The following is a 24,274-nucleotide window of genomic DNA, read 5'->3' on the forward strand; positions in this document are numbered from 1 at the left end:
AAAATATAATATTGATGTAAAGCATCCCTCGCGCGCGCACACGCACAGAGAGCAGTTCTCTCGTCAACATCCTCCAATATCCATCTCCTGGCTTACATTTATTAATGTTCAGAGGATACCTGCTGACTAATACACACTTGTGCTAACAGTGCACTAACAATAAAACAGCAGAGTTTGTCCATTAACCTGCACAACTTTGTCACGTTGACCTGCACACACCCACACGCAACACTCATTATATGCGCACCAGTGTATTTTCAGTGTTGATTGATGAGTCCATTAGGATGATGTTGTACGGCAGACGTGAGGTGAATGCAGCCTTTAACAGCGCCGTCCTCCGAGCTCGTCTCTGAATTAATCCTGAATGAAATAAAGTCTGAATACTGTGCAGCGTCGTGCACAAACCAGCGAACTGGATTAAATTGGTTATTTCTATTTCAGTCGTCTTTTCCTGGGACTTAACAATAGTCTGTATTTCTCTGAGAGCAGCGGTCATCGAACCAAGTACATGGAAACATTCTGTAGCGGAAATGATAAACGTATGATAAAGAACTGGCGTACTTTAGTCATCCAAATAGCCCTTCTTCTGTAGCAGATCTTCTCGTGTTTTTATTCAGTTACACGCATTTGTGTAAGTCGTGTCCCTGAAGAAAACTCATCAGAGCAAGGAGAAGCTACATGGCGAGAGACCCCAACTAATGTTTTCACAAACTTCTCTCGATCCGAGAATCATGGAATAACTGATTTTATTGGCTTGTCCACTTAGTGTATGCTCTCTCTCTCTCTCTTTGTGTCTATCTCTCTTCCTGTCGCTCTCTCTCTCTCTCTCTTTGTCTATCTGTCTGTCTCTCTCTTCCTCTCTCTCTCGCTCTTTGTCTATTTGTCTCTGTCTGTCTCTCTCTTTCTCCATCTGTCTGTCTGTCTCTCTCTTATGTCGATCTCTCTTTGTCTCTGTCTGTCTCTCTCTTCCTCTCTCTCTCGCTCTTTCTCTGTCTATCTGTCTGTCTCTCTCTTTCTCTGTCTGTCTCTCTCTCTCTCTTTGTCTCTGTCTATCTACCTGTCTCTCTCTCTCTCTTTATCTCTGTCTGTTTATCTCTGTCTGTCTCTCTCTCACCCTCTCTGTCTGTCTGTCTCTCTCTCTCTCTCTTTGTCTCTGTCTATCTACCTGTCTCTCTCTTTCTGTCTGTCTCTTTGTCTCTCTCTCTCTTTGTCTCTGTCTATCTACCTGTCTCTCTCTCTCTCTTTATCTCTGTTTATCTCTGTCTGTCTGTCTCTCACCCTCTCTGTCTGTCTGTCTCTCTTTCTCTGTCTAGCTACCTGTCTCTCTCTCTGTTTATCTCTCTGTCTCTCTCTTTCTCTGTCTGTCTCTCTCTCTCTCTCTGCCTCTTTGTATCTCCCTGTGTTTCTCTGTATTTGTTTCTGCTGGTTTTTTCCCTCTCTGTCTCTCTCTGTATCTGTCTCTTTCCTCCCGTCTCTTTGTGTGTGTCTGTTTCTCTTTCTCTCTGTATGTCTGTGTCTGACTCTTTTTTTTTCTGTCTTACTGTCTTTCTCCCTTTCTTTTCTCTCTCTGCCCCCCTCCTCCTCCTCTCAGGGATCTGACTGCAGAAGATCAGATTGCCCTGCTGAAGTCCAGCGCTATTGAGATCATCATGTTGCGCTCCAACCAGTCCTTCAGTCTGGATGACATGAGCTGGAGCTGTGGAGGACCCGACTTTAAATACTGCATTAACGACGTCACCAAGGGTGAGAGAAACGAGTCCACACTGTAGAATCCCAAATTAGGTGAAGGATGTGAAGCAGGGTATTATCTAGAAATTGAGAGAAAGGTGTTGGCAGGGGTGCCTGCTGGGGGGGTCCGGGGGCATTCTCCCCCAGGAAAATTTGAAATATTGAAGCACATTTGGGGCCCTCTGGTGCAATCTTGGCATGAAAAAGCAGTTGGGAGAAGCTCTTAAAATAAGGTGTTTTAGGGAGTGAATATCTGAAAAAGGAATCAGTCAACTCAAATCATTTCAAGAAAATTCTTTATTTTATGCCATGTTATAGCACATGTAGCCTTTGTGCCTAATTTTGCAATGCTCAGTCCTGATTAGCATGGTGTGGTAAATTGGTAATGGCTGTTCCAACCACAGAAGCTAACTTTTCCATGTACATATTGAGTATGTGTAAGTATTAGAGATTTCACACACGCCTCAGATGAGGTTACATGAAAAGTTCTGCGACTTCCTCAACATGGCACCAGCATGGCGGGCAGCCAGGGCCGGCAGTTTCATAGCCCTGGCTGTAGTATGAAACAAGGACTATGGTTGGTTGCTGTGCCGTGCGCTTGCCAATGGGAGCGCACTATCGGGTCTGAGCAGCAAATCATGTCCTGCTTCAGAAATAAGGAAGAGCAAACATTGTTCCAGAGAAACATGCAGATTTATTTTGTTGTTTGGGTCCCCACTCGTCAACTGCCGTTTATTTTTGATCTGCCAGTGCAACTAGCATTGCTCATTTTTGTTTCACCATAATTTTCTCTAATAGAGGCTTTGCACCATCACGTGACCCCATAGCAACGGTAACTACACTGCCATGGCAGGGGGCACGCTTGTAGTGCTTCAATCAGCTGAGTTAGTTGTTATTGACCGGTATGGGAAGATTTTGCTGCGTTTTTGGATGTGCAAATCGTTTTAAAGACAACAGATTTTTTTTTTTATTTATCAAAAGTAAGTCATCATGAGGGAAAAAAACTAGAGAGATTTCTAAACGGAGAAGGGAAAAATCAGAAAAAAAAACCCATTCAGTGGGACTCAGTGTCGAACAGAGAGGTCAGAGCCCCGTGGTATGCTCAATTCATTTCCACGAAGGCAAGAATTCCAATAATAATAATAATTATTATTATTATTATTTCAGAACTGGAGCGTGGTGCTCATTCTTATCCAGTGAAGTGAACTTGAGTAACACAGCAGCTCCGCAGAGCCTAACCTTCACCGGGACTTAAAGTGCCTTTCCATTCAGGGATCCTTCAGAGCGCGTTGTGTCATTATGAGAAACACCTGGTACCGATCTGAGTGCAATCAGCACACGCATGTAAGGGCACAGAGGCTTTGTGAAGTATCATCATCACTGTCACGTTTGTTTGTAGCCATGTTTACTGTATGACTCTGCTTTCAGTTTCATTTTTGTAAATATCATGCCTGCTAATAAACACACTTCCTGCACTTAGATTCGTCTACTGCCACATACCTGCAGGCTTGTAGTAGTTGAGTCCAGGACTCAGACTCAAGTCCAACTCATGCCCTAATTTTAAGGACTTGTGACTCAACTTGGACTTGAGCACTGATGACTCGGACTTGGACTCGGACTCGTGCATTAACTGCATTCGGACTCGTAAATTGGAGAAGAGGACTCTGATTTTTTCTTTATTTTTTGTAACATGCCATAATAATTTGGCGTAAGATATTTATATCTACGTTAATTTTTATACTACTTTTGTGCAAGAGTGTCACATCTGTGCACCTTGGTGCGTGTACACTACCGTTCAAAAGTTTGGGGTCACTTTGAAATGTCCTTATTTTTGAAAGAAAAGCACTGTTGTTTTCAATGAAGATCACTTTAAACTAATCAGAAATCCACTCTATACATTGCTAATGTGGTAAATGACTATTCTAGCTGCAAATGTCTGGTTTTTGGTGCAATATCTCCATAGGTGTATAGAGGCCCATTTCCAGCAACTCTCACTCCAGTGTTCTAATGGTACAATGTGTTTGCTCATTGCCTCAGAAGGCTAATGGATGATTAGAAAACCCTTGTACAATCATGTTAGCACAGCTGAAAACAGTTTAGCTCTTTAGAGAAGCTATAAAACTGACCTTCCTTTGAGCAGATTGAGTTTCTGGAGCATTACATTTGTGGGGTTGATTAAATGCTCAAAATGGCCAGAAAAATGTCTTGACTATATTTTCTATTCATTTTACAACTTATGGTGGTAAATAAAAGTGTGACTTTTCGTGGAAAATGCAAAATTGTCTGGGTGACCCCAAACTTTTGAACGGTAGTGTATCAGATAGACTCTTGGGTGCGCTCCGGACAGTGCGCGCGCCAAGCAGACTCTCGCGTGCGCCATAAACGACTCGCACCTGCACAGGATTAAAGGTCATAGGCAAGGGTCGGAAGTGGAACGTAGAATATCAACTTTCTTTTCTAGAAGAACGACCCAAAGAGCGAATTCAATCTTCCTGGTGTCTAATTTGCACCCTAAAATTGAATAAAACGGTTAAAATATACTGGTTTGCGCAAGTTCCGAATGTTTGTTTACATCTCACTTATGCGCACTTTTACCGCCAGGGGACAGTTGTCCTGATGTCATTCACGGCAAACAGACCGGGAGCAGTTCTGTGTTTACTTGCGAACTAAGCACACCTGTACGGACTTTGGCCGTGAGAGGTTGTGTAAAATGTCTGAAAGCAATAGTGATTTTGAAGTAGGAACTACCCAAATTGAATATCGAGAGGTGAAACCATATATGTATGAACCTATGGCCGTTGCGAAGCAATCGGTGAATGTGGCTCACTGTTTTGACCGTGCGGCCTCAGAATCGGACAGCGACTCGGCCAACTCTGATTGCGGTGACCCCGGACCTCAACAAGACTCACGCCCAAACAATTTATCCTGGTAGTTATGATAAATTCCTATTTTCGTCGTAATACTAAATAAGAGCCCTTTTGAAGAATAATTAACCCGCCCTCCCAAGTGGATATAGGGAACGATTACTTGACAGTGCGCCAGTAGGCCACATTAGCCTGCCATCCACGGCATTATACTATTTGTAGCCTACTCTGAGCTAGGAAATATCCCTTTGTCTCAATTCCACAATGATTGTACAGGATCCCTCAGGATTCTTGACTTGTCAATTGCAAGCAAAGGTAAAAATGTTTACCTCCAATCTTCTTCTTTTTGCTTGAGCGTTGCTGCTCCGTTTCTTCTTTGACTGCTTGATTTCGTTTCACGCACACAATCCACTCGCTCCGCCTCGTCTCCTCTTTCAGAAAAAGCCAACCCTCTGGCTTCACGCGCACAATCTGCTCTCTCCGCCTCATCTCCTCTTTCAGAAAAAGCCAACCCACTCGCTCCGCCTCTTCTCCTCTTTTGGAAAAAGCCAACCCAGTCGCGCCGCCTCTCCTCCTCTTTCAGAAAAAGCCAACCCACTCGCTCCGCCTCTTCTCCTCTTTTGGAAAAAGCCAACCCACTCCCTCTGCCTCTTCTCCTCTTTAACAAAAAGCCAACCCACTTGCTCTGCCACTTCTCCTCTTTTGGAAAAGGCCAACCCACTTGCTCCGCCTCTTCTCTTCCGGAAAAAGCCAACCCACTCGCTCCGCCTCTTCTCCTCTTTTGGAAAAAGCCAACCCACTCGCTCCGCCTCATCTCCTCTTTCAGAAAAAGCCAACCCACTCGCTCCGCCTCTTCTTCTCTTTCGGAAAAAGCCAACCCACTCGCTCCGCCTCTTCTCTTCCGGAAAAAGCCAACCCACTCGCTCCGCCTCTTCTCCTGTTTCAGAAAAGGCCAACCCACTCACTCCACCTCTTCTCCTCTTTTGGAAAAGGCCAACCCACTCGCTCCACCTCTTCTCTTCCGGAAAAAGCCAACCCACTCGCTCCGCCTCTTCTCCTGTTTCAGAAAAAGCCAACCCACTCACTCCGCCTCTTCTCCTCTTTCGGAAAAGGCCAACCCACTCGCTCCGCCTCTTCTCTTCCGGAAAAAGCCAACCCACTCGCTCTGCCTCTTCTCCTCTTCCGGAAAAAGCCAACCCACTCGCTCCGCCTCTTCTCCTCTTCCGGAAAAAGCCAACCCACTCGCTCCGCCTCTTCTCTTCCGGAAAAAGCCAACCCACTCGCTCCGCCTCTTCTCCTCTTTCGGAAAAAGCCAACCCAGTTGCTCCGCCTCTTCTCCTCTTTTGGAAAAAGCCAACCCACTCGCTCCGCCTCTTCTCCTCTTTTGGAAAAAGCCAACCCACTCGCTCCGCCTCTTCTCCTCTTTTGGAAAAGGCCAATCCACTCCCTCGCCTCTTCTCCTCTTTTGGAAAAAGCCAACCCACTCGCTCCGCCTCTTCTCCTCTTTTGGAAAAAGCCAACCCACTCGCTCCGCCTCTTCTCCTCTTCCGGAAAAGGCCAACCCACTCGCTCTGCCTCTTCTCTTCCGGAAAAAGCCAACCCACTCGCTCCGCCTCTTCTCCTCTTTCGGAAAAAGCCAACCCACTTGCTCCGCCTCTTCTCCTCTTTCGGAAAAAGCCAACCCACTCGCTCCGCCTCTTCTCCTCTTTCGGAAAAGGTCAACCCACTCGCTCCGCCTCTTCTCCTCTTCCGGAAAAGGCCAACCCACTCGCTCTGCCTCTTCTCTTCCGGAAAAAGCCAACCCACTCGCTCCGCCTCTTCTCCTCTTCCGGAAAAAGCCAACCCACTCGCTCCGCCTCTTCTCCTCTTCCGGAAAAGGCCAACCCACTCGCTCTGCCTCTTCTCTTCCGGAAAAAGCCAACCCACTCGCTCCGCCTCTTCTCCTCTTTCGGAAAAAGCCAACCCACTCGCTCCACCTCTTCTCTTCCGGAAAAAGCCAACCCACTCGCTCCGCCTCTTCTCCTCTTTCGGAAAAGGCCAACCCACTCGCTCCGCCTCTTCTCTTCCGGAAAAAGCCAACCCACTCGCTCTGCCTCTTCTCCTCTTCCGGAAAAAGCCAACCCACTCGCTCCGCCTCTTCTCCTCTTCCGGAAAAAGCCAACCCACTCGCTCCGCCTCTTCTCCTCTTCCGGAAAAGGCCAACCCACTCGCTCTGCCTCTTCTCTTCCGGAAAAAGCCAACCCACTCGCTCCGCCTCTTCTCCTCTTTCAGAAAAAGCCAACCCACTTGCTCCGCCTCTTCTCCTCTTTCGGAAAAAGCCAACCCACTCGCTCCGCCTCTTCTCCTCTTTCGGAAAAGGTCAACCCAGTTGCTCCACCTCTTCTCCTCTTTTGGAAAAAGCCAACCCACTCGCTCCGCCTCTTCTCTTCCGGAAAAAGCCAACCCACTCGCTCCGCCTCTTCTCCTCTTTCGGAAAAAGCCAACCCAGTTGCTCCGCCTCTTCTCCTCTTTTGGAAAAAGCCAACCCAGTCGCTCCGCCTCTTCTCCTCTTTCGGAAAAAGCCAACCCACTCGCTCCGCCTCTTCTCCTCTTTTGGAAAAAGCCAACCCACTCGCTCCGCCTCTTCTCCTCTTTCGGAAAAGGCCAATCCACTCCCTCGCCTCTTCTCCTCTTTCGGAAAAAGCCAACCCACTCGCTCCGCCTCTTCTCCTCTTTTGGAAAAAGCCAACCCACTCGCTCCGCCTCTTCTCCTCTTTTGGAAAAAGCCAACCCACTCGCTCTGCCTCTCCCTCCCTTTCGGAAAAAGCCAACCCACTCGCTCCGCCTCTTCTCCTCTTTCGGAAAAAGCCAACCCACTCGCTCCGCCTCTTCTCCTCTTTCGGAAAAGGCCAACCCACTCGCTCCGCCTCTTCTCCTCTTTCAGAAAAGGCCAACCCACTCGCTCTGCCTCTTCTCTTCCGTAAAAAGCCAACCCACTCGCTCCGCCTCTTCTCTTCTGGAAAAAGCCAACCCACTCGCTCCGCCTCTTCTCCTCTTTTGGAAAAGGCCAACCCACTCGCTCCGCCTCTTCGCCTCTTTCGGAAAAGGCCAACCCACTCGCTCCGCCTCTTCGCCTCTTTTGGAAAAAGCCAACCCACTCGCTCCGCCTCTTCTCCCCTTTCGGAAAAAGCCAACCCACTCGCTCCGCCTCTTCTCCTCCTTCGGAAAAGGCCAACCCACTCGCTCCGCCTCTTCTCTTCCGGAAAAAGCCAACCCACTCTCTCCGCCTCTACTCCTCTCTTGGAAAAAGGTAAAAACTTCTTCCTGAACCGGTCCCGTTGTTACAGTTCACTGCACAACAATAAGGCATGGTTTTTCTTTGGAAATTCCCGAATGCACGTCTGCATTCATGCCGAACGGCAATGCAAGTACACGGAAGTGGACTCAACTCAAGCGTTTTGTTTGTCTTGAATGACGTTACGTGCTGAGTGGTCATGAAAATCGCTGAACAGAAATTCGCCGTGATCCGTGCTATCTTATTTTAATTATTACTTATTAACAGTACTTCCTGGGACCAGAAGAAAATTACAGAGTTTTTTTTAACATATAAAGTTTCAAATGTGCATAAATTGAAAACCGTTGCCTATGACCTTTTGGCCGCAATCAGCGCACATATACAAAAACTGTGAAAAAACACTTCCTGAAGTATTGAGTTGCATTGCTGACACATTACCAAGCCTTATTTCCTTGTTTGGTTTCCTGATCCCTGATTTCCTGTTTCTCATCTTTGATTCTGCCGAATCTACAATAGCCTGTGCCTTGCTCAACCTATTGCCTGTTTCACCGTTTTACGATTTTGGATTGTTTACCTGTCTTTACTTGTATTAATAAACACACCTTCTGCACTTACATCCGTCTCCCAACCAATTCTGACAGAATATTTCACACTCCCTGACAAAGAGATGCACATTCACCTGTTCATACGTCATGTTCAGGAACAAACTAATGTTAATGGTGCTAAAGCAGCCATCATCAAATGGTGCAGGTGGAGTTTTGTTCTTGGGCTCGACTCAAAATTTTTTTTAATGACTTAGACTTGATTCAGACTTGAATACTGGGTCTCGAGACTGAACCCAGACTTGAGGTTTAGTGACTCGACTACAACACTGCGCACCTGACAGAATACTTGCAAAGACTCTGTGAAAACAGCGTGTTGATTGCGCTCAAATCAGTAACGGGTGTTTTCCATAATGACTGGGTCCCAAGCGCGTGCACAGCATGGGTCAAGGGTCCCTGAATGAGAATTTTGAAGCCCGTCGTTGCAGAAAATTACCCATCGACTTCTAGTATTGGCTGTCAAAAAGACAGGTCGATGGGTCTCTAGATAACACTCTGATGTGAAGACCTCAGCAAGTGACCACAGCAATCCATCACGACAACATAATCAGTGAATCTTCATCAAATACATTTTATAATGATTCAGATCCAAGTACAACCTCGATTCCAAAAAAGTTGGGACAAAGTACAAATTGTAAATAAAAACGGAATGCAATAATTTACAAATCTCAAAAACTGATATTGTATTCACAGTAGAACATAGATAATATATCAAATGTCGAAAGTGAGATGTTTTGAAATTTCATGCCAAATATTGGCTCATTTGAAATTTCATGACAGCAACACATCTCAAAAAAGTTGGGACAGGGGCAATAAGAGGCTGGAAAAGTTAAAGGTACAAAAAAGGAACAGCTGGAGGACCAAATTGCAACTCATTAGGTCAATTGGCAATAGGTCATTAACATGACTGGGTATAAAAAGAGCATCTTGGAGTGGCAGCGGCTCTCAGAAGTAAAGATGGGAAGAGGATCACCAATCCCCCTAATTCTGCGCCAACAAATAGTGGAGCAATATCAGAAAGGAGTTCTCATCTCATCTCATTATCTCTAGCCGCTTTATCCTTCTACAGGGTCGCAGGCAAGCTGGAGCCTATCCCAGCTGACTACGGGCGAAAGGCGGGGTACACCCTGGACAAGTTGCCAGGTCATCACAGGGCTGACACACAGACAACCATTCACACTCACACCTACGGTCAATTTAGAGTCACCAGTTAACCTAACCTGCATGTCTTTGGACTGTGGGGGAAACCGGAGCACCCGGAGGAAACCCACGCGGACACGGGGAGAACATGCAAACTCCGCACAGAAGGGTCCTCGCCGGCCCCGGGGCTCGAACCCAGGACCTTCTTGCTGTGAGGCGACAGCGCTAACCACTACACCACCGTGCCGCCCCAGAAAGGAGTTCGGCAGTGTAAAATTGCAGAGTTTGAACATATCATCATCTACAGTGCATAATATCATCAAAAGATTCAGAGACTCTGGAAGAATCTCTGTGCGTAAGGGTCAAGGCCGGAAAACCACACTGGGTGCCCGTGATCTTCGGGCCCTTAGATGGCACTGCATCACATATAGGCATGCTTCTGTATTGGAAATCACAAAATGGGCTCAGGAATATTTCCAAAGAACATTATCTGTGAACACAATTCACCGTGCCATCCGCCGTTGCCAGCTAAAACTCTATAGTTCAAAGAAGAAGCCGTATTTAAACATGATCCAGAAGCGCAGACGTCTTCTCTGGGCCAAGACTCATTTAAAATGGACTGTGGCAAAGTGGAAAACTGTTCTGTGGTCAGACGAATCAAAATTTGAAGTTCTTTATGGAAATCAGGGACACCGTGTCATTCGGACTAAAGAGGAGAAGGACGACCCAAGTTGTTATCAGCGCTCAGTTCAGAAGCCTGCATCTCTGATGGTATGGGGTTGCATTAGTGCGTGTGGCATGGGCAGCTTACACATCTGGAAAGACACCATCAATGCTGAAAGGTATATCCAGGTTCTAGAGCAACATATGCTCCCATCCAGACGACGTCTCTTTCAGGGAAGACCTTGCATTTTCCAACATGACAATGCCAAACCACATACTGCATCAATTACAGCATCATGGCTGCGTAGAAGAAGGGTCCGGGTACTGAACTGGCCAGCCTGCAGTCCAGATCTTTCACCCATAGAAAACATTTGGCGCATCATAAAACGGAAGATACGACAAAAAAGACCTAAAGACAGCTGAGCAACTAGAATCCTACATTAGACAAGAATGGGTTAACATTCCTATCCCTAAACTTGATCAACTTGTCTCCTCAGTCCCCAGACGTTTACAGACTGTTGTAAAGAGAAAAGGGGATGTCTCACAGTGGAAAACATGGCCTTGTCCCAACTTTTTTGAGATGTGTTGTTGTCATGAAATTTAAAATCACCTAATTTTTCTCTTTAAATGATACATTTTCTCAGTTTAAACATTTGATATGTCATCTATGTTCTATTCTGAATAAAATATGGAATTTTGAAACTTCCACATCATTGCATTCCGTTTTTATTTACAATTTGTACTTTGTCCCAACTTTTTTGGAATCGGGGTTGTACAAAATGGAGTTTTTTCCAGAAATAGAGATGCAGTCTTTATTTAAAAGTGAGAAATCTGATTGGTCTCGTGTCTTTAACACTGATTAGTACATCATTGCTAACAGAGCAGTTATTTTTTAATGTTAGTCTAGTGTGGTCAAAGCATTCAGTAAGAGAGGGCTAATACACTTGGGGGGGGGGCTGTAATGGAAAAATAATCAATGACAGGATAGTGATGTGGCCCATTGTTAATTTTCCCACCCTGAAGTTGATTATTTTCCAATAACTGCATGTCGTGATACATTCTGTTCCTGTTATACCACAGCAATTTTTGAACTAAAGACCTACATGTCCTTTTTATCCATTTATAGTTACATGGAATGTTGTGGAACGTCTGTGAAACAGGTTAGCTGTAAACAGTTAAAAACTGTCTCTTGAAGTTAATGAGATGAAGAAAGCATTGCACAAAACTGAAAGTTGAAGCGTTACTCTGTTACCATGGAAACAATCATGTATTAGATCAAGCACGTTATTATAAACCTGTAATTTTTCCCGCAGCTGGAACTATTGTTCGAACAGCTGGTATGGAAAATTAATCAACACCTTCTGACCAATCAGTTTAGAGAATTCAACAACGCTGTGGTATAAATGTGATTATTAAAAACAAAATGCATGCATAATCCAATATTGAGCTGTGTGAGCAAATCAATAGCCGCTGTCTGGAGAATTTCTCAACTGAACAAGAAGTAACAGGAAAAGTGTTTTCTTTTCCCCCAAAAAAGCTCATAGTGATGAAAACGATAGTGAATGTAATCAGACGCACATCTGTTATTCTTCTATTGAACGGATTTTATTAAATGATTAGATGATGATTACCCACAGATTAGAATGTTCTGTTCTGGGTAACGCGTCAACTGGAGCATTGTTTATTATTACTATCGACTGAAAGTGTTATTCAGCTTCATGGAACCCTGGATCCTGTTATTCACTGATAGTGATGTTATTAGCAGCTCCTCAGCGCATTATGTAACACACACTTCGGTTTTTTTTATTAGTGTAGAATGACACAATGTTGGAGAAATGCTGTAGTCACTGAGTCGTGTGTGTGTGTGTGTGTGTGTGTGCTGCAGCTGGTCACACTCTGGAGCTGCTGGAGCCGCTGGTGAAGTTTCAGGTGGGGCTGAAAAAACTCAACATGCATGAAGAGGAACATGTGCTGCTAATGGCCATCTGCCTCCTCTCTCCAGGTGTGTGTGAGTGTGTGTGAGAGAGAGAGAGAGAGAGAGAGAGAGAGAGTGGGGTGGAGTAGTGGTTTCACACAACCCTATCACCAGACCTGGTGGTTTTGCTGTGGGGTTAGTGAAAGGTTACTGACGGACCATATTTCTGTCTCCGTCTCTGTTTTTCTCCATCCGTCCCTCCATCTCTCATACTCTTATCACTGTTTTGATCTCTCTCTCTCTCCTCTATCGTTCTCCTTACTCGTTAACTTTTTCATTTTCTGTCACTGTAATTTGATTTTTTTACACAAACTTTTCTTTCTTTCCCATACACATCTATCTATCTATCTATCCTCTTCCCACTTTCTCATTTGTCATTTTTATTCTTCTTTCTTTCTTTCTTTCTTTCTTTCTTTCTTTCTTTCTTTCTTTCTTTCTTTCTTTCTTTCTTTCTATTCATTGTTTTATTTTCCTCACCTTTTTACTATTTCCTTCTTTCACTTTTTGCTGTCTTGGTTTTACTTTGATCCATTCTTTTTTCTGTCTATCTCTCAATCTCTCTCCCCATGCACTCTCATATTTCTTTCGCTCTCCCTCTGTCTCTCTTGCCCTTGCTTACGCTCTCTCTCTCTCTCTCTCTCTAACCCTCAACCAACCCCCACCCCCCAACAGATCGTCCCGGCGTGCAGGACCACGTTCGGATCGAGGCGATGCAGGAGCGTTTGTGCGAGACGCTGCAGGCGTATATCCGTGTGCACCACCCGGGTGGGCGGCTGCTCTACGCTAAGATGATCCAGAAACTGGCCGACCTGCGCAGTCTGAACGAGGAGCACTCCAAGCAGTACCGTTCGCTGTCCTTTCAGCCTGAGCACAGCATGCAGCTCACACCGCTCGTGCTCGAGGTGTTTGGCAGTGAGGTGCCCTAGCCAGCGAGGATGGTGTCTCCCACAGTGCCAGTCCAGTGCAGGGGCATGAGGGAGGAGGGGCAACAGGGGTGCAGTACAGGGCAGAGGTGGGCCAGAGGACATAGAGAGGGGTCCTATTACTGCAGACTGTGTGTGTGTGTGTGTGTGTGTGTGTGTGTGTGTGTGTGTGTGTGTGTGTGTGTGTGTGTGCGCGCGTGCACGCATGAGTGACTACGAATGTGAGACTATGTATGTGTGTGTCTCCAGGGCAGAAGTGTCCCGAGGGATGTCTGGTATCCCCTTTTCGGGGAATTTGTAGAGGTGTGTGTGTGTGAGTGTGTGTGTGTGTGTGTGTGTGAGAGAGAGAGAGAGAGAGAGAGAGGGGAGGGAAGGGAAGGTCACACGTGTATAAGTCCAGTGAAGGGCTATGGGTTTTGGAAGCTAAAGGGAATATTAAGAATGTACTTATGCATATATGAACAGAAATATAAATATAAGCTAATATCTATATTTAAGAGAGATGCTTTCTACTAAATTTAAGCGTATGGATGAACAGTGTAAAATAGGATTAGCAGGCCTTGGTTTGAGTGTGTGTGCGTGCTTGTGCGGAGAGATGTTTTGTTGTGTATATGAAAGAAAAGGACACTAACAAGCAGGCACATACACTGAACGAAGTACAGGGGGTGCTCTATTTTTGATGTTTGTATAGCTAGGATATTTAATGACCACAAGAGAGCGAGCCCACCAGTACACGCTAGCGCTAATCTGCTAATAACAGGCCCATTACGATTCTCTGGTGACTGGCAACTGTATCATTTTATTACAGCTTTACATTTGGCACAAACTTTCACACGCTGTTGATCTCTGGACTGTTCTACTCAACACGAAAGTGCCAAAGGATTGTGCATGAGACACTTTTTAAAGGTGTTTTAAAAGGATTGTCATTTTTATTGTGATTCTTCACATATTATTTAAATGCAAAGATCATTTTGGAAAAACTCTGATTTGTAACTTTTCCCAGATGTGCCTTTGTTTCTTCGGCTTTTTCCCGCAGCCTGAAAACAGGCTCCGTCCAAACCAAACAGAGCTGCTTGACTGAAACTCATGAAATGATTCCAGAGCCATGATTTCATTCCGTATGTTGACCGATTTAAACACCAGCCCATAGCGCTTGAGATGTACACCTGCTACATCCATCCAAGCTTGACAGTATTTTGCCGAAATGGCTAAATATGGAGAGTAGCGAATAGTTTAGCCAGAGCTTTGTTTTGTTTTTATAAACGGTGGAGGAGTTTTCACTTTGTACGACGTTGCTCACACAGCCGTCACATAACATCCAATGTCCGATTCAACTCTTGCCACCTTTCTCAAATTGAATAAACTTCAACTACACTGCAACTGTGCTTTAACAAACTCTTTTACTACGAACTTTCGCATATAACGAACCAAGTTCGTGTCCCCTGCCTTTAATGACAATGAGTCGGAGTCTTCAAAAAAGCATCACTGTGTCACGTCCATGAACGTTGGTGCTCAAAGAGTGTGCAGGGCCATTAGGACTCGTTACAGAGATGGCCATTAGGACTCGTTACAGTACTATGCACCTGTTCCACATTAGAGTGCAATCACAGCATGTGCTTATAAGGACTTTCTAAACACACAGACTTGGCAACATATACACGCTGCAACTAGTGTCTCACATTACCAAGCCTTATATCTGTGTATTGCTTTAGTGGTTTTGACTTTGTTTAGTGTATTTGGATTCTCCCTTTCGTCTTTGCCTTCACCATTCTGTTTGGGCCTCACGTGACCATTGCCCGTTTCACAACCCTGCCTTTGTCTTAGGTGTTTGAACTGTATGCCTGCCTGTTTGTAAATAAACACTCTTCCTACAATTACATCCATTATTCGCCTGCTTACATGACACATTAAGCCATGCATTCCTCTTCTCACCAGAGACAAACAATAAGTAATCAAGTTCGCAGTCATGTTAACAAGACATGTTCACGCCATAAAACAAAGGCTTAATGAGCCTCACTTAGGTGTCAATCACGAACAATTACTGAAAACGATGATCAAAGGATTGATAAAAGGATGAAACGACTGCTGATACCGCTAAGCTTAACAGCTAGTTTAAGCACATCGGCGGTGTTTTTATACCCCCTGCCCTGCCCTGCCCTGCCCTGCCCAGCCCCGTGGCGTGATATAATGGACATCATCGGTAATTTGCAACACACGAATGAACTGAATGGTGAAGATTTAGAAAACGTCGCTAGTCAGTCAATGGACATTGACAACGATACACCAGTAACCTCCGTCTTTTCCGTAACAGACGAAGAAATCATCGCCTCCATTCGTGATCCTTTAACTCAGTCAATAAACTGCGATAGTGACTCAGAAGGAGGAATCCATAATAAGGAGAACATGCCTAAAATTTTGCATATACTATAAATGTTTGGTGTGACAAGTGGGTCCATTTCAGTATTACAAACTTTTCCGTATACCAAACTATTTGGACATCCCCCAATGAGTTCGTTATAGTGGGGTTGCAGTGTACGTTTTTTTTTTTTTTCAGTTTGAAAAGGGTATGGTGGTGTGTGGAATGGCACAAAGCCAGAAATACACAGACCAACCAGATTTGCTGCTAATGAGCTGCTACTGTACAGAAAGACACACCTCCGTGGGCAGGATATACACATTCTAAAGAGCATTTAATTAGTAGAACACAAGACTAGTACAGGATGAGTCATGAAAACATTTGGAGTCATTTTCCAAGAAGTAACAAAAGCATACACTGAAAATGAGAATATCTCCAAAACATTTTCTTAAATCTTTTTTTTTCGAGATATACTTTTGTACTGGTGTCCATAACACTAAGGGACCGGTACGTAAAACTCTGAAACACGTAATTTGATGTCCGGTGTGCTTTAAACACAAGCTACAAGAGGTGCATTCAAATTAGCAAACAAATGCAAACGTTCGTGAACGTTGTTGGAAAAACGTTTCATTTACTTTGAGTTTACTACAAGCATTCACGAACACACCAACAGTCTGAGAAGGTAGTTCTTGGTGAACAAACATGGACGTTGGACTAAAGGAGATGTGAGTTATCTGAGAAAATATATGCGCGTGTTTTATTTTATATTCTTACAATAATTCAAGTGGTTAACTTGTCTAACTGTCAGTTATGTTGATACTTTTTTGAAAACCTCTTTGTTTGTATGCTATCATTATTAGTCCTTAGCATTAGCTAAGCGAATGCATTACTCTGTGGTCGTTAGCTTAGGCTAACTCGCATACATCACATACAGCTAAAGTGTTAGGTATTTACATTTTGAAACATTGGTAGCCTGTAGGATTAATGTTGTCGGAGTACGTTTACACAAAAACGTTCAGATGAAGACCCGTTCACCTGGAACGTTCGCCTCAGTTTGCTGAATTTGAGTGCGCCTAAGGTAAATGTAGTTAACGCAGATGGAGTGGGTTGTAATAGGATTGATTCTAACTGTAATTCACTTCACAGGCAGTAGAGGGCTCTAAAAATGACAATCTGCACCTTTAACTAAGTATACGGTGTTGCTTACTACCAAACCTGTGCATTTTACAGATGTCCATTCAACGCCACAAGCAGCACGACAAAACCCCGCCAGGTCTCTGTTACTTCGCCAGCACACGCCATGTTTCAGTCTCATCGCTGCTCACCATAGAATGACTTGATTAGGGAATACACACAGAGCTAATGCTTTGTTTTTAAGACTGCTTTAGGCAGTTTACTTTTTACAAGACGTATTATGACCCGTCGGTTTACGGATTAATGCCGCTCTCTTGTGGTCGTACATTGTAAATACCACTTTTATTATTCCTGTACATAGTGAGTCTAATGAAAAGCATAGGCAAGTACTAAGATGATTCATTAGTTCAAAAGACGCTTGGGAGAAATATGCAAATATGATATTTTCCTATTATTTGCTCTCTTTTTTCCCCTCTGAGGTGACAATAAGCTTTGATGACTCTTTCATGATGTTAGGTGCAAATTCATGGTTTGCTCTTACTTTAATCAGTATGATCTTTCTTATTATGGTTCAGTTTTTTACACATTTGGATATCCAGATATCCTGAATCAAGAGATTTTTTTTCTGCCTTTTTTTTTTTTTGGTAAATCAACAAGACATCTCAAACCATACTCTTGCTGCTGCACAAAGCCTTGCTAGAACTCTCAGATTTTGGAGAAGGGACAGAAACATCACTTCTGTCCTCACCACAAATGCTGCCTGAAACCAGTCAATCAGTGGGGACGAGCCCCATGTGTATATCTATAGAACTCTACCGTTACACCTGCACGCCTCCTCTTATGCCTATACTTCTGCCGTAATACCGTAGCCTCATGTGTGAGACTCTTCAAAGCTTTAACTGCTCTGTGGAATAAATGGAAACAGGAGGAATGATGGTGTCTGGCTGCTACAGGACGGAGCTGTGATTTTTATTTTATTTTATTTTTTAAACCCCAGCTCCTCTGTCCGGAAATCTTTTGTGTTAAAACTGCATCATGAGAATGAAAAGCTGGAAAGGAGCTGTAATGTTCTGCAACTGGAACGTTCTTCTCGTTGTGAGGTACAAACAGGAGCTTTGGTGTGGATTTCGGAAATGGACACGCACCTGACTCTCTTGACTGAGACATTGGGACAGGACATCAGCGCCATATAATGGACTGGATCAATCCACACATACTGTGTACATTCTACTATATATATATACATATATAAATTAAGCTTCAATCCGGATTCTTTCTCATGACTAAGGAGCATGTGCTTTGTCATCTAGCGCTGTGAAAGGATACACACAGAAATGGCTGCCGTTTCTACGTACACACCCTGTTTCACCTTTTCAGACCCAGTGTTGTTGCCTCCGTAGCCTTATAGAACTCACAGACAGCCGGGAGAACTCTCAGAAACTCAACAAGGAAAATGAGGCACACACACACACACACACACACACTTTTTTAGGACTATGTCCACAATGGTTTCAGCAGGGAAGAGTTCAGCGTTATGGGAATTCTGTTGCCTCAGCTAAGCTCAATAAGGGTGCTTTCACACTTTGCGTTTTTTTTCTTTCTCCATCTCACAAAAAAAGCACTAAGTTACTGTTTCTATAGTAACGGCTAATACAGGGACTTGCATGGTGCATATGCCACATAACCTAGACTTAATAATAAACAGATTTTAGCGATTTATGGAAGGAGTCTCCAGTGCCAGCATTTTGTAAGTCAGGAAAAGCTGTAGCTTTCTGGCATCTTCAGGATGGAGGACTTCTGGTTTCTTGCTAACCAGAATAAAGAGGCAAACTGGCTATTGTTGTTGTAATGTAAGGAACTAACTTGTCTTGTGCCTGGTCCCACAACACCGATAACTATTAACTATACCTATTACTACAACTCTGACTATACCTCTGCCTGAATTTAGTTCCAGTCTGGAGCAGAAACACCACAACTATAATCCCGACTATAATATCGCTTGGTCCTGACACTCAGGGAAATAAATGCATGCAACTTAGGAACAGTCATGGAAGTTTTTTCCAAGTAGTAGCACATTATTCTGGGTCATACTGTACAACTTGGACTTCAAAACAACCCATGCACACACTCCCGTGGTTGATATAATACAGATAGGTCATGGATTATGGAAATATAATAAAAAAAGATACAAAATACGGAGTGGTGACACATTTTAATACAGATGCTAATAATTTACAGATTGGTCACCGATTTCATACAGATGATGCATCACGGATAAAAAATTAAGAAGTCTGAAACAAATGTTTGAACTGCTTAAGTTCATAATTAAAATATCTTACCTGCATTTATATGTTTACTTAATTAGTTTACGATTGATATTTCATGGAAAAATCACATATCCGTGAACAAAAGATCTGTACTTTGTATTATATATTTTTTTATTTTCTATGAATCTGTATTCCATGATGTCATGAAGCAGCAAGGATGTACAAAGATGCCTGGGGAGAATAGCATATGCTCAGACAACGTCACATGTAAACAATTCCCTGATTGGTCAGATGTTTTATCGGATCAGGTCCAGGCCTGGAAAAATTGCTCCAGAAACAATCTCACCGGGCGGCACGGTGGTGTAGTGGTTAGCGCTGTCGCCTCACAGCAAGAAGGTCCTGGGTTCGAGCCCCATGGCCAGCAAGGGCCTTTCTGTGTGGAGTTTGCATGTTCTCCCCGTGTCCGCGTGGGTTTCCTCCGGGTGCTCCGGTTTCCCCCACAGTCCAAAGACATGCAGGTTAGGTTAACTGGTGACTCTAAATTGACCGTAGGTGTGAATGTGAGTGTGAATGGTTGTCTGTGTCTATGTCTATGTGTCTGTGTCTATGTGTCAGCCCTGTGATGACCTGGCGACTTGTCCAGGGTGTACCCCGCCTTTCGCCCGTAGTCAGCTGGGATAGGCTCCAGCTTCCCTGCGACCCTGTAGAAGGATAAAGCGGCTAGAGATAATGAGATGAGAATGAGACAATCTCACCGATACGGATAAACCCAAGCCTGGGCTGTAGGTATCGCTGTCGGTCTAATGCGAGCACCAGTTGATTTATTTATAGTTGTAGTTATAGTTATTGGTATTGTGGGACCGGGCCTTTAATGTACCTAGAAACAGATTATAGAAAAAGCACTGTAATTGTAATCATTGGCAGATTGTTGTGGTATAAGAAGAATGAGATGCTTTTGGATGTGCTGTTATAGGAAAATAATTCAATTCAGTCTGAAAACGGATCAACACCAGCCTCATGTTGATTATTTTCCTATAACAGTATGCAGCCAACGTGTTTTATTCCTTGCGTATGAAATATTTTCAATTTAGCATGTCTGCTTAAATCTCCTTATATTCAATGACTAATAAGAATCCTTTTCACCAGCAACCTGATTGGTCAGGAAATTAAAAAAAAAAGCACTCACCACTTTTCTGAAAAATTTAACCTTCGCAATGACCAAAAAACTTTTTAAAAAGCCTCTAAATTCTACCTGCCTTGCAGCCCTTTCCTGCAGGATTACAACTGAAATGTGATTTTAAAAAAAAGCCTAGTGTGAACGCACCCTATGAAAGGATCACAATGTATCTGGCACACGAGGGTTTTCCCCCCTCTTAAGTTCTTAAAGGTACAGTTAGTGATTTTGGTTGTATTTAGCTGAATAGTGGTATTCTGAACACCCTGTTTTCAGTATTCCGTCCAAAGCGACAACCCCGAGTTCCTTATCGTAGAAAGCCAGAATGTTGTGCAGACGTGGGCACTTTGACCAAACAGGCAAGTGAAGAAAGCAGACATGCAGAATTCTTGTCGTGTTTGGTGTTTTGTTTTTTTGTTTTTTTTCCTCCTGGTTAGAAAAATTCTGGGGTGCTCCAGAGACCAGAGTTGCTCCTCTGAGCAGACACATAAAAAAGTGTTCATATTTCAAAATCACAGGTCATACTGCAGTAGTTAATGGTGAAGCACCTGAACTGAAAGCTCAGTGTTACCCCTTTTCCACCGACAGGGGACGGGTTCTGTTCTGGTTCACGCACCACGTTTTGCCATTCAAAGCATTTCCGCGTCAAATAAATTGGTTTGAAAACTGGAATGCTGGTTCCCAGATGGAACTGAAAAATAGCTGGTTTTTCTAGCATGGGCGGTGGTGAAATCAGTGAGCGTGGCATTAGTTAGAAGAGGAAGCAGAGCTCAGCAATGGAGAACACAACGGAAAAGGATACATCTTGAGAAAAAATGGAGTGAAAACAAATATTTGTAATTATAGAAAAAAGCTCACAGGTAATCAATACGCTCTGCAGTCTTGCTAGTGTTGTTTACTCCCATTGTGAATTCTTCATGTGCAACTACATGACAAAAACAGTGCGACGTATGCACGCGCCGCCATGTTGTACGATGTTCAAATCCAGAATGCCATCTCGTGCGAACAATAACTGTGATGCATCTCCGACTTTCTTGAAATATTATGAGCCCTTTGCCAAGTCAAGATTCAGAGAAAAAGTTGAAATTTGTGGTTTTAACCCATGTACGTTAAGGCCGTCTGATTATACAGAGTATTTAGCCTCATTACCATATTATGAAGTCTCTCGTTTTACCAAAAAAAAAAAAAGTGTATAAGTAAACCAAAGTTACTGAGTTACTGAAACACCATCGTGAATATCTCACCTGGCAAAGCTGAACCACGTTGTTCTCCTTGTGTATCCAAACTCACTAAGGTTTGCGCTGCTTCTAATCTGGCTTTCTTCGCAGATCTTTCATTTATTTTCATTTGCTTCTTGATACTGCGAGATGAGTTTTCGTCTTGATCTCATCATGTCCTAATTTGAGTTTGGTGCCCAATCTGGATTTGTTTTATTGCGTACTGTAGGTTTGCCGGTGCTCCTGCAAGCTGAGAAGCAGAGTGTTCGCACTAAAGCTCAAAAGTTCAATTTAATCAGCAGAAAACAGCTTTAATTAGCAATGAACTCTTACCAGATATAACGTAGTCACCACACACACACACACACACACGGGTGGAATTAGCTTTTTCCTCAGTTCAGTACTTACGATGTATGTTTTTGAACCACAGTGCTCTCTGGACAGTTCATCTATTTTGTCGCCGTTTTTAATTATTTTGCGAATTCCGAACAACCGTTTCTCTTCGTCACAAGTAGCATTATTACGGCAATTATATCCTGCATTGTCTTTCTTCAAAGGCACACTGCCAAAAACTGAAACCTGAATTTGAGGAGAAAATTCCAGTCATCTTGCTGCATGGACAGATAATTTTACTTGACAAGACATCTTGAAATAAGTTGGTTACAATCTAGAACTAGTTTTAATAATCTCAGAGTTGGTGTCTTGTATTCTTCTAATAAGAAATGCTAGATCATTTCAACTATATTCAAGATATTCTAACTGGTTAAGATATCATTTTTGCAGTGTAGAAGAATACAAGACACCAACTCAGATTATTAAAACTAGTTCTAGATGGTAACCAACTTATTCCAAGATGTCTTGTCAAGTAAAATTATCTGTCCATGCAGCAAGATAATTTCACTAGTGTTAAGGAATTTTCTCCTCAAATTCAGTTTTCAGATTTTTGCAGTGCAGTGAAATCAAAAGAAAATCACGAAGTGTTGCAGCAGCTCACGCTTGAAGCGCTGGTTCCTGGTTGTTGTTCATCATTGAAACATGGCAGACTTCCAGTTTGGGAAATGAGCATGACATCATGCACACACGAAGAATTGTGCAATGCCCTCCGTTCATGACTCATCCTTGATTACAACAAATCCGCTCAGAACTGGTGAAAACATGGCTTGGCACCAAGGTTCAAAGAATCCTGAATGGAACCGGTTCAAGAACCTGTTCCCTGTTGGTTGAAAGGGGGTACAAGTGTCAGCATTTAGAACTGAGGGTGACCTTTTGTACACTATTCCTTTCTGAATTGTCATAAGCTAAAGGAAGGGGATATCGTTCATGACTGAATTACTAGCGTCTACATTCATATGCTAACAAGACTGATTATGATATGATTAAGGTGGGGCTAGGAAGAGGAACACTTTATTAGTAGGACAGGATGGCTTTGGGATTTAGGGATACGTTTTGCTGGATTGTACAGGAGAATGAGCTAATCTAGCCCCACCGTGGTATTAGGCTCTGAGTTAGACTGAGTGTTCTAGTCTAGAGAAATCTAGGAAAAAATCTGGTTGAGTTGTGTCTAGTGTTTTGGTAGGAGCAGACAAAAAGAGCGGAGGACTCTGAAAGCTGATTGTTTAAGGAGACACACCGTCAGGTGCCGTTTTTAACCAAAATTATCTACCTCTCCCATCCGCACATGTATTCAGTACACGATTGTGTTTCATTCATTGTTTTTTGGTTTTTTTTTATTTAAAAGAACTCAAACACACACACACACTCACTAATCTCTTTCTTATTTATTCCTCTCCAACTTAAATGCTGGACTGTTTACCTCAAGCCTATAGTTAAGGAGGTGCTCCACCTCTTGCCAGTTGACTAAACCCTGTTTTCTTACATTCTGTGTGTAGCGTGGCAATGCAAGCAGTATTTCAGCTGGTCGCAGTGTGAATTCAGAGACCCATTTTGCTACTCGCACTCAGTATTAGCTTTTTCTGGTGACAACTGGTGAAGCATTGACAACCAAATCAACTATGCTAATTGTGCTAGCTAGACTATTTGCAAGTTTCTGCGATTGATGCGTGTCCTTTAATTGGATGATGATGTGTTATGCTTCATGTTTGTGGTGTTACTGCTTTGTGTTAAAGGGTGTAAGGTTCGGGTTTGCTCGAGTTGTTTTGCTACGCTGCTCCGTCTGTCCGTTTGTCTCTAATCACACATTCTGTTATATAACCCTACGTTCATACTAGCAAGTGGCAGGTGAGCGTTCGTTTTCTGTGATTTTAACAACATGATGTTTCAAGTGAGATTTCCTCAATTCTATGCAAATTAGGTAAAATGTAGTGAAGTCGCAAATCCAAATGACTGGCTTGAACGATTCCTGCAATGTATTAATTTCTTAACGGTTTCATCTTATCTGGTCATATGCTGTATGAACTCTCATTAAATGTGTATAGGGACATTATGAAGCAAAGGAAGGAAGACGTAGAGATCATTGGTGTCTCTGGTGAGTGTACATAGCTAGTACAGTCAGCTTGGGCTGCTAATCTACCAATGATGCAAGAACAAAATTTAGCATGTAATATGTTTGTTAAACAACCAGTTTTCACCCTGATAATTAGTGTGTTGTTTAATACATGTTTCATTTCTCAACGGCCCGCAGGACAGCCAGACTTGTCACCTGCTAGTGTGTACGTAGGGTAAGACAGATATCGCCTTGTGTTCAGTTATGCAGTTAAGAAGATAAACAAGGAAACATTTCAAGCCTCATGTCTACCAAACTCACTCTGATTGTATTTATCGTTGACTCACACCTTGGCGGATTCATTCAGTCGTCATGGCATTGCTGCTCTCATTTTGGGAGGCTTCCTGGCTGGTTCAATCCTCCTCTGCTACCTCCGTAAAATGATCGTTCTCTCTCTCACACACACACACACACACACACACACACACACACACACACACACACACACACATAT

General features: G+C 43.4%; 1 protein-coding gene across 2 annotated transcripts in view; it reads left to right on the forward strand.

The window, feature by feature from the left end:
- The window catches only part of vdra (vitamin D receptor a), a 167,067-nt gene extending 152,024 nt beyond the window's left edge, over positions 1 to 15,043 (forward strand). For both annotated transcript variants that reach the window (XM_060937634.1, XM_060937635.1), the window contains exons 7-9: positions 1,592 to 1,743; positions 12,157 to 12,273; positions 12,919 to 15,043. In XM_060937634.1, coding sequence (XP_060793617.1) covers positions 1,592 to 1,743; positions 12,157 to 12,273; positions 12,919 to 13,172 — 523 coding nt within the window. In that variant the 3' untranslated portion in view covers positions 13,173 to 15,043. The remainder of the gene's footprint in view (positions 1 to 1,591; positions 1,744 to 12,156; positions 12,274 to 12,918) is intronic.
- The last annotated feature ends 9,231 nt before the right edge of the window (positions 15,044 to 24,274 follow it).

This window comes from Neoarius graeffei, chromosome 13 (assembly GCF_027579695.1).
Source record: "Neoarius graeffei isolate fNeoGra1 chromosome 13, fNeoGra1.pri, whole genome shotgun sequence".
Lineage (NCBI taxonomy): Eukaryota > Metazoa > Chordata > Actinopteri > Siluriformes > Ariidae > Neoarius > Neoarius graeffei.